General features: G+C 41.3%; 1 protein-coding gene and 1 long non-coding RNA gene across 5 annotated transcripts in view; one reads left to right on the top strand and one right to left on the bottom strand.

Moving 5' to 3' along the window:
* LOC103008605 (uncharacterized) overlaps positions 1-578 on the bottom strand; it is a 448,254-nt gene extending 447,676 nt beyond the window's left edge. For both annotated transcript variants that reach the window (XR_009009521.1, XR_009009522.1), the window contains exon 1: positions 412-578. This is a non-coding gene — a long non-coding RNA (uncharacterized LOC103008605). The remainder of the gene's footprint in view (positions 1-411) is intronic.
* Position 579: 1 nt separating this feature from the next.
* LOC103008807 (histone-lysine N-methyltransferase SETMAR) lies at positions 580-13,445 on the top strand. Of its 3 annotated transcripts, XR_009009520.1 has the most exons (3): positions 580-800; positions 8,242-9,598; positions 10,623-13,443. XR_009009520.1 is itself a non-coding variant. In XM_007192477.3 (2 exons), exons 1-2 carry the CDS (start codon positions 684-686, stop codon positions 9,043-9,045), a joined length of 879 nt encoding a protein of 292 aa, XP_007192539.1. In that variant the 5' UTR covers positions 580-683; the 3' UTR covers positions 9,046-13,445. The 3 variants fall into 3 exon arrangements, 2 of the variants coding, with proteins under 2 accessions (XP_007192539.1, XP_007192538.1); XM_007192477.3 differs by having other exon boundaries at positions 580-758; positions 8,242-13,445; XM_007192476.3 differs by having other exon boundaries at positions 8,242-13,442.
* The last annotated feature ends 4,700 nt before the right edge of the window (positions 13,446-18,145 follow it).

The raw sequence follows: 18,145 nt of genomic DNA, 5'->3' as shown, positions 1-18,145 counted from the left end.
CGAGCTTTGGGAAGGCTGAAAATATTCCACTGGATTCAGCAATTTCGACGTTATCGGAATCCTTTGCGGGGCGTGTCTCGGTTTCCTCAGAGCAAGGGAAGCCGAAAGCAAACAGGGATCCCAGTCTGGGAGCGCGCGGACTCGACACACAGCCTTCCGACGCCCAGTCAGGCTATTCCGCCCCCGAACGCAAACCCCATCACACACACCCCACCTGCCCCACAAGTTCCAGGACTTCGGAGACCCGGGGGGTGCCTTACGCCCTCAGCTTTCGGCGCGCCCCTGCCCCCGCCCCAGCTAGCTTCCAAACCCTCAGACACACGGACAAACGACCTCGCCTCGAAAACCCTCCCTGGGCTCACAGGAAAAATTCAAGCACTTCATTGTGTGTTCCCAAAGCTTTGTCCATACCTTACAAGGTTTTGTGTTATCTGTTGTGCACCTGGCTCAAAACAAAAAGCGAGCCAGACCAAAAAGTCAAGGAACGCTGAGAGTCGAGGGAGGAGACGCCCTCACAGGCAAACTTCTGATAGGGGAGATAAAAACTACGACTCCCATGAGGCTGTGGGGCCCCCGGGACCCGACTCCCAGCGTCCTCTGCGAGGTTCAAGAGAGTCTAGGTGGTAGACGCATCGTGTCGGCGCAATACGGCCGCTAAAGCCGTGCAGAACTGGCCCTGCGGGATGGCAGCCTCTGAGGAGGAGCCTGAGACCGTGACGGAGCAGCTGGACATCGCGCGCCGCCTGGAAAATTTGCCTGTGAGCGCGTGGCCCCCAGGGGCAGAGCCAGAGCCCTTTCAGGTAGGGGGCGGGGCTCGGCCAGCCCAAGAGCTGCGCGCGGCCCCCGAGGGCGTGGCCGGTACCCTTTTCTATGGGGGCGGGGCTAGGCGGTCACGAGCGCTGCGCGCGCAGCCTGGGGGCGGGGCTGGCGCCCTTCCAGGTAGAGTGTCGGGGTAAGTGGTAGCTGGGCTCAGTTCTCAATTACCCTACGTGGTAGTGCTTCGATTGTTGTCTCCAAGTTTCTAGACCTTCTTTTTTTTACCCGATCGCACAGCTATCTGCGAGCGGGAAAAGCTCTTAAATAGCTCACAGGTTTCGGTCTTTTCCCATTAATCCTTCGCAATGACCTTTACACGGTCTTTTCTGCCCATAGACTGGCAGTTCCCTGAAGGCAAAACCAGAGGTCTCGTGAGGTCCCTTGGAAAGAGCCGTGAGAACCTGGCTTTTTGTCCTGGTTCTGTCCCCAGAACTCGTTGAGATCCGGGGCAAATCAGTTGCCTCTCTGGTCTCAAATGTCTTGTTTGTAAGATAAGGCATGGGGCCCATTAACGGATCTTAGCCTAGTGTCGTGATTAAAAACTTAGCCTCTAGAGTCACTTAGTTGAGGTTTCCCTCATGCTGTGAGCGCTTTGGCAAATATAAACAGCCTCAGCTAAGACTTAGAGTCCTCCCGTGTGCAATTAAAATAGTAATACCTCTCTCTGGATTGCTTCGAGAATTACAAGTAAAATACAGTTCCTGGTTTGCTGAAAGAACTCAATAAATGTTAACTACTATTATTACCTCAAAGACCTTTGTGCTCCAACCTTCTCACCCCTTTGACGTTGGCCTGCATGTTGCCTAAGGAACAAGGAATGACAAAAACAAAAAACAAAAACAAGGATGTTGGAGTGGAAAGAGCCCTGGACTTGGAAGTAGGAGAGCTAGGTTCAGGGCTTAGCATCTTAGCCATGTCTCAGAGCCTGAGTTTCTTCGTCTGCAAAATGAAAATAAAGTTTTAGTGCCCTTGTCACACCCATTATCAATATCAAACCCTGTCCGTCCTTCCTAGGGTTATTTTGAGAATCAAGTAAGAGGACAGATTCAGCAGCAGTTTAAAAAGAGTAGAGCAGGCTATTAATGTTAGAAATGGTTATTTTTCCTCAAACTACATTAGGCAGTTTATCATTAATAATACAGGTGGCTAGCACCATATTAAATAAACACTGATCCCTAAAAGCTTATTGAAGACCAAACATTGCCGAATGCCTGGTCAAAAACACTGACATATGTTTTCTTTCTTCAAAAAATAATTGAGTGCCTATAATGTGCCTGGCACGGTGTTAAGCTAGGCATGGAAGATAAGATGGTGCCAATACAATTCCTGCCCTTGAGCTTACAAGAGCACATGGAAGGCACTGCGTGGGGGGCAGAGGAAGCCTTGTGATTGATCCTTATACCTATAGTTGATGGGCATAAATGAAAATCAGGAGACTAAGACTCAATCCCACAGTGTTCTAGCTTCCTGGCTGTATGCACAGCTCTAGGTATTCTTAGAGTTACACATAGAAGACAAGATCCCTTCCTTAAGGAGCTTATAGTCTTACCAAGAAGATAAAGCATGCTTGAAACATGTAAATAACAAGCCTAAAAGGGCCTTCAACTACTTTGCTTCCATATATTCATGGAGCACAATACCAGTCTTACAAAAGGTCAAAACAGCTTGCTTGCCCCAAACCCTGCCTTCACAGGCATGTGCACACATAAGAATTAAGGCATGAAAAACTCAAAGTAAAAATAACTTTGTGTCTAGTTTGCCTTTGGGTCCTGTATGAAAAGGCAAAAAGAACATTCAAATGTTCAGATCGGAAACAAGCACATCATAATGCCGTCGGGGTCAAAAGACAAGTAGAAAATAAACCAATTGATTTTCTTGAACTAAGAGTTGGATCTAGCCATTTTTCAGGTTTCTGAAACCAGCTTCAAATATCCTTTTTAAGGTCTCAACATGGCCTTGACAAGAATTATCTGGCTCACAGTCTCCTAATAGCTGCTTGGAGCAAAAACAAACTCATGGGGCTAGAGGCCAAGTACAAAGATTCTTGTAGCTGGTGTTTCAAAACAACCAAAAATGGAATGAAGATTTTCACAGCACTTCCTTAAAATTCAGAATTGAGGCCTAGATTTTAAGCCCAGAATATTGTGCAGTGTCATGTTTCAGTTTCTGGGGCTTTGGTACAGAATGTATGTGACTCAGAAAAGTTAGTCTTCCAATCAAAAATTATTAAGAGCTTCAATTAAGCAATGAAGTAATATTTCCTGAGCCACCTGCTCTGTGCCTAGTACTATGGATAGGAACCCAACCCCTATCACCATTCCATACCCCAAACCTCCTGACCATGCCTTTCCTTAAAACATTTGTTAGAAAGATCAGACCTACATGCTTAGTGAGAGCCCAACAGTCTATGCCACTTAGATCCCAAAGTTCATACTATTAATAAGTGCAGGTCTACTTCAGATAAGGGAGAAATTAATTGTAGCCAAGGAGGTACAATATAATTGCACTTTAACATGCTGTCTTCTGTTTACATTTTGGCTTCTTGGGTGACCATAGTTTATAAAAAAAGTCTCAAGTTTTCTGTCACAAAATGTGAAGTCTCCATCCAGTTCTTCAAGGATCTGGTTTCTAGTGCATTTTGCACTGATCATTTTGTATTTATTCCCAACTCTTACATGATCAATTTTGCACTTTGATAGATACCAGGAAAAAGTAAAGCTTTTGTTATGACGACTGAAAAAATGATAAAAATCCCATTCTTCATGTCCTCTTTTGTATTTTTCTGAGTGGTTCTTTCTAAATCCCAGCATGTGCATACAATAGACAATAAGGCAATATTTACTGATGTTTGAAAGCAGTCTGTGCTGGGTCAGCTCTCAGTTTCCCCCCATCAAGATGGATAAATGATGGAGGTAGGACTATAATCATATGGTTTTCCAAACATAATTTTGGTTTGAGTATGTTTAAACCTGAGAAGTTTAACTCCAAACCTATTTTTTTCACCACCCTACTAGATAGCCTGCATAATTCATATTGAACACTTATGTGCCAGCCACTAGAGAAAGCTTTTTACGTGGTTTCTCACATGTATTTCCTTCACAGCAACCTGTAAGAGAAATAGAAAGGGAATGTTTAGAGAGCTTAAGTAATGTGACAGAAATATGTGATGTTTTAAATATAAAATCTCGAAATAATATCTAGAAGAATTTAAGAAAGTTACTATTTTAAAAGTACAAAGTGGCCCACACAGAGTATAGTGTTATGTTCATTAAATTTCTTCAGAACCTTTCCCCCCCTCAGATATAGGTAGTATCCCTGTTTTATAGTTGCTAACCCATAGTTTAGCAAGTCACTCGCTGTAAGGTCACAGTGCTAATAAGATCCTAGTCCTGTATGTGTCTCCTCTAGGACATGCCATGTTCTGCCTTAAGACGTTCTCCACTGCTTGCCCAGTGTTCAGGCCACAGTCACAGTTTTCCGGGCTAGCCTCCTTCACGCTTTGCTCCATTCTCACCTCCCGGTTGGCGACCTCATTGCTCATTAGCCGTTTATATCTTTGACTAAATTTTCCAGCCATTTCCTGGAACCATTCTCAGCTTCCACCCTGGGTTTATTAGTCAAGATGCATTTGTTTGCAAGAAACGTAAATACGACACAAACTAACTCAGGCAAAGAAGGGAAGGAATTTCCTCATATAACAGCGAAGTCCGAGACTGGTAACTGTAGGCATCTCTGGATCCAGGAACTCTCAAGGTGTCATCAGATATTTCTCTCTACCACCTCCCTGCTTCGCACCCCTGCTCCCCTTTCCTGTGGTGGGCCACACCCTCAGTAGGTCTTATGTGTGTGGTACAACTTGGGAATGCCTGATGGATACTCTGTAGTTTAGCAAACCCAGTGGAAAAAGAACGCCTCTTCCCTAATTTTTTCAGCAGGAGTCCCAGAATTATATTTCATTGACCTGGCTTATGTCCTGTGCCCATCCATGAACCAAAAGTACTGTTGAAAAGAGCAAGTGATGTTCTGATTAGCCAGGTTTAGGCCCCACCCAACCTGAAGCCCCAGCAAACCATTAAGACAAGAGTGAGAAGGGTTCCTCTGGGAAGACTCAGGATGCTTTCATCAGAAGAATAGATGCTGCATAGATTTAAAAACATGTCCAGGATTTGATCTCTCCTTGGCGTAGGGTAAGCACAAAAACCCCTCAGGGTAACACCCTTTTTGGATCAGTTTGGTCCTGGGCTTTGTACCAGGGAGTAGGGTACAGACTATGGAAAGAGTGTTACAAATGGGGAGCATTTAAGCTGATGCCAGCTGATTCCTAATTTGTAACACACTTAACATTAGCTATCTGAAACGCAAAATGTAAGTTTATATGGCATATAAATATTTGAATAAAATGTCAGATTATTTCTGAAAAGAATAATTAACTTTTCAATATGTAGATACCTGAAAAGATAGATAATTACATAATGATATGTTAAATTAGACCACAGTTTTCAAAAGACTGTTCTTTAGTATAGCCATTTTTCTAAATCAGGTAAAATATCTTTTTGGAATGGTATTTAACCAAACTTTTTATGAAGGAGAAAGTGGAAACATATAGAGATAAAATGATTTGTGATTATTATTGGTATCAGGGTCAATGATTACATCGATCAAGGGGAAAAAATATTCTCTTTAAACAGGAAGATTATCCAGAAGTCTCTATTATCCTTTGGACGGTGTTTGCAGCTCATTTGGAATCAGCTACCATTTGTAATCTAAGTCTCTAAAGGATCTGAGATTGTGCAAAAAGTTTAAATTGCAGAATTTTTAAAAATGTATCACCAGATTCTCCAAAATCTTATTTTAAATGTAAAAATAAAAGTAAAAATAAGCAAATAATAGTATTTTTTCCAAAAAGTATTTATCCAAAAAGTATTTATCCAACAACAAGGAATAATATGCTCTCCTGGTTAGAAAACTGCAGTAAGTCAGAGTTGATTTTAAAAGTTGTTATCTGCATCAAAATATAAATAAATAAATCACCTTAGAGTTTAGTGATTTCTATAGTACATTAAAATTATATGCACCTTTAAGAACAAATCAAGTGAAAAGAATTCTTCATGAAAAGTTTAACAAAGTGGTAGTACAATCTTCATTTTACAAGCACTTCTTAAAATGTCTCAGTAACCATTTCTAAGTTGACTCGTAAAGTCTGGAAGTAGATTCTGTAAAAGACAGCAGTCATTGAATTTGACTGATAGGGCATCTTTTTCTAAGCCATCCTTTATCCTTTTATGACATCTCTGCTAAGCTAAAGCTGTAAGAACCAACACAAACAAGAGAAGCTATTTCTACTCTCCACCCCCAAATCACTTTTTAAGCAGTATTAGCCTTCCCCCCTCCCCCCGCCCCCTCTCCCCCTCCCCCCTCACCCCCTCGCCCCCCTCCCTGCAGGTACGCCCACTCACCATCCTTTCACAGAAGGATGTCAATCCTTCCCCCCCAGCTCAGTGGGTTTTTTTGTTTTGTTGTTGTTGTTGTTGTTGTTTTTTATTTTTATTTTTTTTTATTTTTTTTTTGGCTGTGTTGGGTCTTCGTTTCTGTGCGAGGGCTTTCTCCAGTTGTGGCGAGAGTGGGCCACTCTTCATCGCGGTGCGCGGGCCTCTCACTGTCGCGGCCTCTTGTTGCGGAGCACAGGCTCCAGACGCGCAGGCTAAGTAGTTGTGGCTCACAGGCTCCAGACACGCAGGCTCAGTAGTTGTGGCACACGGGCTTAGTTGCTCTGCGGCATGTGGGATCTTCCCAGACCTGGGCTTGAACCCGTGTGCCCTGCATTGGCAGGCAGATTCTCAACCACTGCGCCACCAGGGAAGCCCCCAGCGTTTTTTAAAGTATAGGGTTTTGCACCTAACTGCATAGCTCCACCAAGGCCTCCACAGGGAGTGTAACTACATGCTGCTCAATACTTTTTCTAAAAGTATTGACACAACATTAATGGATAATTGACTGAAAGATAGGCTGTTCAAACGTTCCTCTGGATATGCTAAATTCTATCGACTGGTCTCTTGCACAACTGCTCTTACTGACTTCATGTGGCAGGATGCCAACAGCCTTTATTGAGGGTCAGAATGAATGAAATGAAAAACAGCCCATGAAACTGCGTCCTGGAAAAGAATGGTTTAGACAGACTCATTTGTGAAATTTCTCTCCCATCTCCATAGTGGAAAAAGTCAATGCTTCTGAACAGTGAGATTATTCCTTACAGACAGTACAAGCCATACATCGAATCATATTTCCCTCTTTGAAGTGGCTGTTCTTGGGCAGTGCCAAATGTCCAGTCTACTTCTGCACACTTAGTGTGTCTAAGCTCTCTCGACTTATTTTTCCCTTCACCTTACTTTCCTTACCTGTTGTTCATTTATCTTACCTCTTTGTAAGCCTCATTAAATCCTTTCTGGAAGAAAACAAGTATAAATAAATGAATTGTTCTATACATGAAGAAATATGCTGGGCTCATGAGAGATACTTTAATCTTCAGAGTTTGAGAATATGCTTCATTCTGCCAGTGAGGAAATAACCAGAGGTCAGGTTTCACAGAGACTTTAGACTTAAGAATTCTTTATCATAACATTTTATAAATGTAACATTTTGAAAATACAGGTACGTTTAAAAGACAGAGAAACTTTTTTGTATTCTCCCTTTCGCACTTAATAAGAACAGGATTTCTTTACATGTATACAATATATCTACAATAAATTTCAATATCTATTAATATTATGTAACAATTTTTGGAATTATCTCTGCAAGTTTTTTGCCAAATTTCTGCTTTTAACTTTGTGAAGACTCAAATAGAACTATGAGGTAATAGCATTTTTTAAAAACATGAGAGAATATATAGGAATTTAGATAATCTTCAAATTTAAAAATTCTTTTAAAAAATCAATGGAAGACTCTCTCCCAAAGGCCATTTTTCATTGATTTATCATTTATGACTTTCTTATCCCCCAAAAGGATATGAGGTAACTCACAATAAAAATACATATATGCATTTGTATTACCAGATAAATGTAAGAGATAAAAGCCAAGGAGAAAACACATAACTGCATTCAAAACCTAAATTCGGCACTGATTTTCCTGACATCTAAAGCTAACAGGGAAACAAAATGGATTACAAATTTTTCAATATCTGATAAGAGAAAAATACATAAATTTTTCCACTGCTTAAAAGGAAACCACCAAATTTTAAATCTAAAAATTAACCCTGGTTTTTAAATTGGAGAGAGATGTTTTCAGGTAATATTGTAATATATTGCTTTTTTTTTGTTTGTTTCATTCTGTTTGTTGGAATCAGGAACTGTCTCAGCCAAAAGCTGCTTGAAATACAGGTGAGATATATGACATGCCATGCTGACTTAACAGTATTTCCGTTTTTTGCAGTATACTCCTGATCATGTAGCCGGGCCTGGAGGAGACACTGATCCCACTCTAATAACCTTTCCCGGATGCGTTTGTGTCAAAACTCCCTGCCTCCCTGGAACTTGCTCCTGTCTCCGTCGTGAGAAGAACTATGATGATAATTTATGCCTCAGACACATAGGATCAGAAGCAAAGTGCGCTGAGCCAGTTTTCGAATGCAATGTCCTGTGTCAGTGCAGCGACCACTGCAGGAACAGAGTGGTCCAGCGGGGTCTGCAGTTCCGCCTCCAGGTGTTCAAGACAGATCGCAAAGGCTGGGGACTTCGTACCTTGGACTTTATACCAAAAGGACGGTTTGTCTGTGAATATGCTGGCGAGGTTTTAGGATTCTCGGAAGTACAGAGAAGAATTCAGTTACAAACAATACACGATTCGAATTACATTATAGCCGTCAGGGAGCATGTTTATAATGGGCAGGTAATGGAAACGTTTGTTGATCCTACCTCTATAGGAAATATTGGAAGATTCCTTAACCATTCTTGTGAGCCAAACCTATTGATGATTCCTGTCCGAATCAACTCGATGGTACCAAAGTTGGCACTTTTTGCAGCCAAGGACATTGTGCCAGAAGAAGAACTCTCTTATGACTATTCAGGAAGATTTCTTAATCTACTGGATAGTGAAGACAAAGAAAGGTTAGATAATGGGAAATTAAGGAAACCTTGTTATTGTGGTGCTGAATCATGCGCTGCGTTCCTGCCTTATGACAGCTCACTGTACTGCCCCTTAGAAAAGCCAAACACGAGTGAGGAAGGAAGAGTATAGCAGAAGCGTGTCTGGCCTCGCAGTGGAGGAGAACGAGGAGGAATCGAGCGTGCTTGGCTCAGCCCTTCCTGGGTTCCCCTCTTACAAGCAACTTACCCTCAGGGTCAGTCTCTGCTCCGTGGTAGGGAGCTTGCCCCTCACTGTAGGGGAGCCCAGTGGTTGTAACTTAGGAATGTGGCAGAGACTACAGATTGTCCAGCAACACTCTCTCTCCCCTTCCATCATAGAATTCTCAGTTTTTATCTGGGTACATGACTGCCGAGAATACTCGCTTTTCCTAGTGAGACGTGGCTGAGGGACTACGTCATAGCTAGTGGGATATGAGGGAAAACGCTGTGCCCTTCAGTGGAGATATCCTTCCCTTATCCCACTCTTTTTTCTTCTTGGCTGGAATGTTTACATGATAACTGGAGCTGCAGCATCCATACCGTACCCCAAAATAACCTTGGAAAAGGAAGCCACACATAGCAAATCAGCAAAATTGAAAGGAGTCTGGGGGCTGTATACTGTCCAGCACTCTACCAGTCCTGACCTGACACCTCTGGACTTTTCGGTGAGAAACTGTGTCTTCGTCATTTATGCCACTGTTATTTTGAACTTTCTAGTACTAGCACCAACCCTAATCAGTGATCCAAAAAAACCCTGATGGCTGAATACCTAAGCATTGCTTTCCAGTCAATTTTATCAGTCATAAGGCTGGTATTTTCATTTCTGTCTGACTCCTGCATTTTATTTCTCATTTGTTTCTAAACATATCAAGGAAAAGGGCATGATTAATTATCACCTGCTAAAACCCTAATGATTATCACCAATAGTGAAAAATATAACCGTGAGAATGACTTCCATGTGTATAACCGAAAGTCATAAAAGGAAACAAATTGTAAAATTTTTGCTATATACCTGCTGTACTTCAAGGCTTGTGAAGTTATGCTTCAAAACTTCAAACAGCCTCACTTCATGTATTAACAACATGAAAATAACCCTGTCAACACCACCAGAGGCGACGGGAGTTTTATAATTCCATTTAAACTTCTGGAGAGGCAAACATCTCTAACTTCCTTCCTTAAAGCAAGAGTGTTGCAAAAACAAAGCTACTATGGAAGTTTATTAGACTTTGTGAAAGCTAAAATAATTACTTGGGCCCTATAATTTCTTTTTCTAGTACATTTAGACCCTACCACCAGGAGATGCTGTGCTTTCAAAGTTATATCATAGGGACCCATGTTATATATAACACTCCTGTATGATATCATAAGTAGGATAGTTGTACATTTTAAGTGAATGAAATGTATGGTATGAGAATTATATCTCAATAAAACTGTTAAAATAATAACTATGTTAGGGTTTGCGTATTCACATAACATTATCAGGAATGGTTCCATGTGAATAGATACTAGAGTACACATAAAATGCCCCAAACTACAAATGTGCAGTGTCTAAAACAATGAATTTTTCCTCCAAACTCATCATTTCTCCCTGCCAACCTTCCTCTATAACTGATTTCTCTGAAGCAGTCCTGCTTTTTGTAAGGCAGCTTGTATCTCTCATTTTACAATGGCCTTTCTCCTCCTCACAAGGGCTTCTAGTAACTGAGCTACTTAAGAGGCAATAAGGAAACGGTCAGAAGGAACGTGAGTGGCTCACTGTGTGATGCTCCCGATACCCTTTCCTTCTTCCTCCTGCTTCGCAGCTACTGAATATCACCGTCTGTGTATCAGAAATACTCCAGTGAGGACACGAGCAGCATCTTCCATCTTGATGTCTCTTCCAAAGACAGAACTCACTGAATATAGACCCTTGGAGTTTTTTGTACTCACACACAAGTTTATTCTTAAATAGCAATGTCGCCTGGAAATCAGATTCCTAAAGTAAGCGTTGAAGACTCTTCCAAGTCTTTTCTAGGTACTGAGTTAACTGCATTTACTTAATTGCCATGTTCCTAAGAAAGTTGACACTTCGACTTTTGAGAGCAAACATTAAAAGATATACTTCTGCTTGACTGTTATCCCAATATAAAAAACATATAAATTTTTTACAATTATAAATTAGTATAAAATTAGAATTTTAAAAGGTGTTATGTGTCTTCATGGAATTAAAACATAAAAATGGCTCTGAAGTCAATTTCCACTGCATTCACTAAGAATGTGGAAACGTGTACCTTGGAAACTGTTTTGGCCCAAGGATAACAAAGATCATACTTGGAGGACAAAACTTTTCAAATCTTCTTTTTTAAATTAATGTTTTTAAATTTCAAATTAATATTCACAAAATATCAGTGGCTGACAGATTTTGTTCTTGGCTAAATGGAAAATTTTGCCTTAATTGAAGTGAATATTCAGAGATTATTTTTCTCCCTCCCTGTTTTCAATATTAAGCCCCAATACTGCCTAACTCTGAAGCATAAGGCAGGAGTGGATTAAGTACATCAATAGGAGACTAATTTGCATAGAACAGAGGATTTTATCTTAAACTCAGGAAGATCTCATTTAAAAAGGGGGAAAAAAATCTCCCAAAGTTGTTTTCATTCCCTTGAGTGTTCAAATAATGTTCTCTTTGTGTAACATATTCCTTATTACATATTCCTCTCCAGTGTGTTATTGTTCAGCAAGTTACTGAACCTCTCTGACTCTGAATTCCCTTTTCTGGATACAGCATTTTCGGGAGAATCAAATAAGTTAACACTTGTAAAGCGTTTAAACAATGATGCAGCACTAAGATAGCTATAACCAAAAAGACAACTACAAGTGTTGACAAGGATGTGGAGAAATTAGAACCTTGTATATTGCTGGTAGAGTTGTAAAATTACACAACTACTTTGTAAAGCCATTTGGTTAGTTCCTTAAAATGTTATACATAGAGTAACCACATGTCCCAGTAACTCCATTCCTAGATAACAAACCCAAGAGAAACGAAAACATGTCCCACCAAAAATTGTATGCAACCTTTATAGCGGCATTATTGGTAATAGCCCAAAAGTAGACACAACCTAAATGTCCACTGACTGATGAATGAATAAACAAAGTGTGGTATCCATATCACAGAATATTATTCAGCCAGGAAAAGGAATGAAGTGCTGACACATGCCACAACATAGATAAACTTTGAAAATACTATGTTAAATGAAAGAAGCCAGACACAAACAGCCACAAATTGTATGATCCTATTTATATGAAATGTCCAGAATAAGCAACTCTATAGACACATAAAGTAGATTAATGGTTGCCAGGGGCTGGTGGAGAGGGAGGTATAGGACGTGATTGCTAATGGGTTCAGAGTTTCTTTTTAGGGTGAATATACTAAAAACCACTTTCAAGTGATGACTATCATGTTACGTGATTTATATCTCCATAAACCTGTCATAAGAAAAAGAAACAAGAAGATACGGGTGCCTCTCACTTGGAAACTGGTAACCTGTAACTCTGGACGTTGCTCTCAGGAATAAACACTCTCAGATCCCAAGGAAATTCTTCTCCACTTGCTTTATGTCCTCAAAACAAAACATGACCGCGTCTAAGGTTGTGATTTTTTTGTGGCTATCACCACTATCAGAGATAGACCCTGCTTCACAGGGCAGTGAGATTTTGAACAGTAGGAGTGCTTAGTTTGGTAAGAACATGGATGGATTAATTACTCAGATCCTTCCTCTCAGATAGCATGAATGCAATTCTTAAATAGCAAAGTATTGTTTCCTTGTAATCTTGAATATCAACTTTCTTGCCTCTCTTTCTGTTCAAGTCTGTGGTTCCAGAGATCCGTGTGATTCCTCACGAATCAGCACAGTATTCGCTACAGTTGCACATGGAGACAGAAGTATTTTGCAATATTAAGCAATTCATATTACTTTTACATTTGTAAATGTGTGGATCTAGAAGTTTGATATTGGTTCTTCACATTACTTCACGTTACTTGGTTCTTCTCATTACATTACATTTAAGAGACAGTTAAAATGACAACATAAGTGATAGTAGTTTATGTGATATAATTAATATATTTGTCTGCAATGATAATAATTCATCAGATATGATATCATTACAATGTTTGGACATGGTAAGTAAATTTCATGATTTATTTTCAACTCTGTTTCAGTGGAGTAAAGCTTTCTTAAATTGACATTAATAAAAATCTATCAAAGAGCTACAATAACTCAGAAAAGATGGTCTCATTTGATATCATTGTTAACAGAACATCAACCATGTGAAAATCTTGTTTGTAACAGCACAATTTATGATTCTACTGAAAGGACAATAAGAAAAATTGTTTTTTGGCATAAATATGTAAAAAATTATGAATCACATAGCTCATTATTTTATTATTCATCCAAACATTGCCAACTCAGTTGGATGCCCAGGAATGAGCAAGGATAATTAAATTTAGTCACATATGATATTTTGCCAACTTCACTCATATAAAAACCCTAACTTTATACATGTTTTCCATTCTTGTGGTTATGAAGACATTTTTGTCAAACTTGATTTATAACTTTTAAATATTTCTACATATTGCCTGTGGATTTCCCATAAGCTGTCCTGGCCTTGATGCTTATAAAGGGAGGGAAGAAACTAGCTTACCTGGTAAGGCTGTTAAGGGACTCACATAAAATAATGGACTTATATAGGCTATAAAGTACTATATAAATTTGGTTATCGTTACAGGCATATTTCTGGGTTTACACTCTGCTACACAGAACCGAACGCACACATTATCATATTATCATAGTCAAGATTCATTTAGAGTCCATATAATGGTAAGTCTTTCTTGGTGGTAAATGTTATGGAAGTATTAGAATAAGCTCCCAAAGGAGTTCTGTTAATCAATTAAATAAAAGGATACTTGTCTTTGATCATTTAATTATAGCCAAATGATGAACAGAATCTGCAGAACATCCTTGGAGCTCCCTTTTACTTTATAACTACTTGGGATTTCCCTGGGATGACAAAAAGCCTTGCTATTTTTGTATATATTGTTACTCGGTTAATGGCCTTAGTTTTTGCCTCACTGCCCAAAGCTACAAGTCATCCGTACCTCTTCCTCCTCCTCCCCATAACTAATCAGTCACCAAGTCCTATACATTCCCTGCCCTACACATCTCTCACATCTGTTCCATTTTGCCCGTATTGTTTTATGCCAGGCTTCCATCATTTCTTCCCGGCAACAGCCTCTCGGCCTCACCATCCCCACAGCGTATCCTCTGCCTTTAAAGCCTTCAGTGACTTCTCATCACACTCAGGACGGAGCCCAAACTTCTCAAGATGACCAGAAGGCCCCTGCCCCCGTCTCCACCTCATCTCTCACTCATCTTCTCACTCTGAGGTCCACCTTGAAAAGCCACGTGCCCTCTCACCCTCCCCTCCCCTTCTGGAAAAAGGTTAAAGAAGCAGGTTGCTTAACTTTACCTTCAGGGGGCATTAGAAGGTGTGTGTGTGTGTGTGTGTGTGTGTGTGTGTGTGTGTGTGTGTGTGTGTGTGTGTGTGTGTGTGTGTGTGTGTGTGTGTGTGTGTGTGTGTGATTTTACTTTAAATTGTTCTTACCTTGGCCTTCTTTGCAGAATACATCTCCTATGCTGCTTGTTTACATGGCTACTAGGCAGCTAAAATAACAAGAGAGCCAGCAATATATTCTATTTTGTTCCCTGTCTCTTCTTCCTTCCTTCCCCGCTTCTCCTATTTCTGTTTGCTGCTAGCAGGCTAGCCATCACTTCCATCAGCCTGCTGTCTCCTTGTCATTCATCTTCCTTCGGCCACCTGCCCAGCCTTGTCCTCACTGCCAAATCTCCAGGGCTGAACTGGGAAAATACAAATTACTTGATCTACCACAGTACCATTCCTGCTGTGTACTGCTTTGCTAACTTTTGTTAGTCGTCTGGTCCAGACATACTCAATGCTCCCTGTTTATAAGGGCAGCCAATTACACAGTGCTGATGCCACTAATTCCAACCCCACATGTCCCATGGCCTCTGCTCACCATGTCCCTCTCTGAACAGCCCACGCTCCACCCTCCCTCCATCCCTAGACCACTTCTGTCTTCTTTTTCTAACCTACCACCAGCTCAAAGCATTTGTACATAGTAGGCAGACACAGAAAAGGGCCTCCAAACAAATCTAAGACATAGTTCTCCTAGCCTGTATTTAAATATAATTGAATTCCCTCAATTAGAGCTTCCATTTACCCTCAAGGCAAAGTGGGTTTGTTTGTGTTGTTTATTTTGGAAGTGTCTGCTTGCTTGCCAATCTGTTTCTCCTGCCTTCCCCAACTCTTCAAAATAAACTCTTTCCCCTTTCCACAGCAGTAACCAACCTACCTCTTCCCCACACCTCCTCCCCCAATTGTACACTCATCGGAATGCATTCTCAGCTCTTTTGAGGGTGGAAATAAGGATGGTTCAAAGACTAATCCTAGATCTTCAACAGACACCAGACCTCCCACTACCCTAACTTGCCCTGCAGAAATTGCTCACAAATTTTTGACTAGTTTAAAACCATTTTAGCTACTAAATTGTTGATTTTTTTTTGTCTAGTAAGAGGACTTACAATAACCTAATACTTACTATCACTACCCTTTCAGAAAGAGAAGGCACAGGGAAGGGGGTGCACATAACCCCTTAAAATCTCTCAGCAGTTCTTAAAATGAAATCAGTGTAGCTTTATAAACAACATGACACCTGGTCCTTATTTTTCTTCACCGAGACCAGTACTTGGGAAGTGGTTCTGGTTGATCCACCCAGTCATCTAAACAACTGTTATTTGTTCATTAATTCAATTCATTCATTCACAAACATTTATCAAGTGTCTAGTATGTGCTGGTGGTGTGAAGTCAAGTCCCTGAATTCATATTTAATTCAGCAAATGTTTCCAAGCACCTACTATGCTACATTCTGGAGAAATAGAGACCAAAAGCCATCTTCATTCCCAAAGTGTTTAGAGTCCAATAAGGGGAAAAAAATTAGCGTGAGAGGGTCTCAAGGGTCTACATATTATGTCTATACTTCTTAAGTCTTCGAAACACTTTAATTTGGTATGTGTGTACAAATTTGGCACTTGTGTGATTGATTTATGCCTAGCTCCTCTGTTGGACTCTAAGCTCCTTGAGGACTGGGACCAGATCTTATTTTGCTCACCAGTTTCTCTCTAGCACTCAATGGGTATCACTGAGTGAATGAACTATATAGTGTGATGAACCTGACATTATCTTTAGGATGAAGTCCAAATTCTCTATGGGAGCACCTTAATGCCTTCCACAGTCTAGCTTTTCAGCAAAACCCCACTGCTCACTTCTCATTCTATGACCTATAGCCCCTCTGGGTAGCTCTCTATTTCCTCATCAGGCCTTGGGGGAAGTTCTGCTCATGCTGCTTTCCTCCTTCAGGACAACTCCCCTCTCCCACCCTTCCACCCCTCCCTTCATTGCTTAGTGACTTCTTTCCCATCCTTCTTGAAAGTCTCAACTCAAATCCCACTTCCTCTGTGAGGCACGTGTTTGGGTTCCCTGGAGAGCACACTCTGGGAGGAAGGTTGGAGGGCAGGAAGATTAGCAGGCGATGCCGTTGGGATTAGCACCTGTGATCGAATGGAAGGGAAGGAAGCGGGAGGGGCAAAGGAGAACTTGGGCTGTAATGAAATCTCAACAAAGACCACAGCCAACCCACAAGGGGCCCTGAAGCTGGGGCGGCCTTTCAGGGTTGCCTCTACTAGCTGTAGTGAGAGGTAGAGCCTTTACAGTCCTGCATCAGCCAGTCACTGGATGCAGACCGCCTGTGGAAAGGGGGCTGAGAGCACTCTCAGCGGCGGAGGAATAAATCCTTCAGGCCTTTGGAGGGATGTGCGCGGAGCACACAGCATTCACTACACCAGTATTCTCAAATTTCAGCACCCATCGAAACCACCCAGAGGGCTTGTTAAAACACAGATTGCTTAGCCCTAATCTCAGAGTTTTCTGAGTTAGTAGATGTGGGGTGGGGCCTGAGAATCTGCATGTCTAATAAGTGGCCAGGTGATGCTGATGCTACTTTGAAGGATCACAGTGATTACATTGTAACCTCGACACGCTGTGATTACATTGTAACCTCGACACGCTGTAACCACATACAGCCTTAACCCACGTAACTTCTGACCATTCACATTGCTCTTACCATTTGCTGCCTTGTGCTGTGTTATTTCTGTGTGTCATCTTTTTGAGTCTCATCCTTTTAAGAACACCAAGCTCTACAGACTATGTTATGGTTTATGTTTGTTATGGACTGAATGCATCCCTCCCCCTCCTCCCAAATTCATACATCAAAGCCTTAGGTCCTAATGTGATGTTATCTGGAAGTAGAACTCTTTGGGAGGTAATTAAGTTTAGATGAGCTCAAAGGAGTCGGACACTCATGGTGGGATTAGTGCCCTTATAAGAAGAGGAATCTCTCTCTCTCTCTCTCTCTCTCTGCTCCCTCTCCCCCTCTCCCTCCCCTCCCCCTCCCCCTCCCCCTCGCCCTCTCTCCATCTCTCTGTATCTCTCCCTCTCCACTAGCACATACCACAGAAAGGCCATGTGAACACAGGGAGAAGACAACTGTCTGTGAAGCCAGGAAGAGAGCCTCACCAGACACTGAACAGCTGGTACCCTGATCTTGGACTTCTCAGCCTCCAGAACTGTGAGGAATAAATGTCTGTTGTTTAAGCCACCCAGTTTATGGTATTTTATCAGAGTAGCCCAAGCTAAGATAATATTCTTCCTGAAAGTAAATGGAAAGCCACTGGTAGAGTTTGCGCAGAATGGGTACATGATATTATTTATACTTCAAAAAGAAAAAAAAAGGGACTTCCCTGGCGGTCCAGTGGTTAAGACTCCACGCTCCCAATGCAGGGGGCATGGGTTCGATCCCCGGTTAGGGAACTAAGATCCCTCATGCCGCAAGGCACGGCCGAAAAAAAAAGAAAGAGAATTGACTGTAATGGGGACACCCGACTTGGGTTGGAGGACAGAAGGGAGTTGTGAGAGAAGATTCAGGTGGACCAGTTAGGAGATGGTTTGTATTTGTCCAGGAGAGATATGCAGCTTGGATTATTAAAAACGGGGGAAAATAGATTCAAAGAGGTATTTAGGAGGCAGTAGTGACAGGACCT

The sequence above is a fragment of the Balaenoptera acutorostrata genome, chromosome 10 (assembly GCF_949987535.1).
Source record: "Balaenoptera acutorostrata chromosome 10, mBalAcu1.1, whole genome shotgun sequence".
NCBI lineage: Eukaryota > Metazoa > Chordata > Mammalia > Artiodactyla > Balaenopteridae > Balaenoptera > Balaenoptera acutorostrata.
This window is presented reverse-complemented; position numbering and strand designations above follow the sequence as displayed.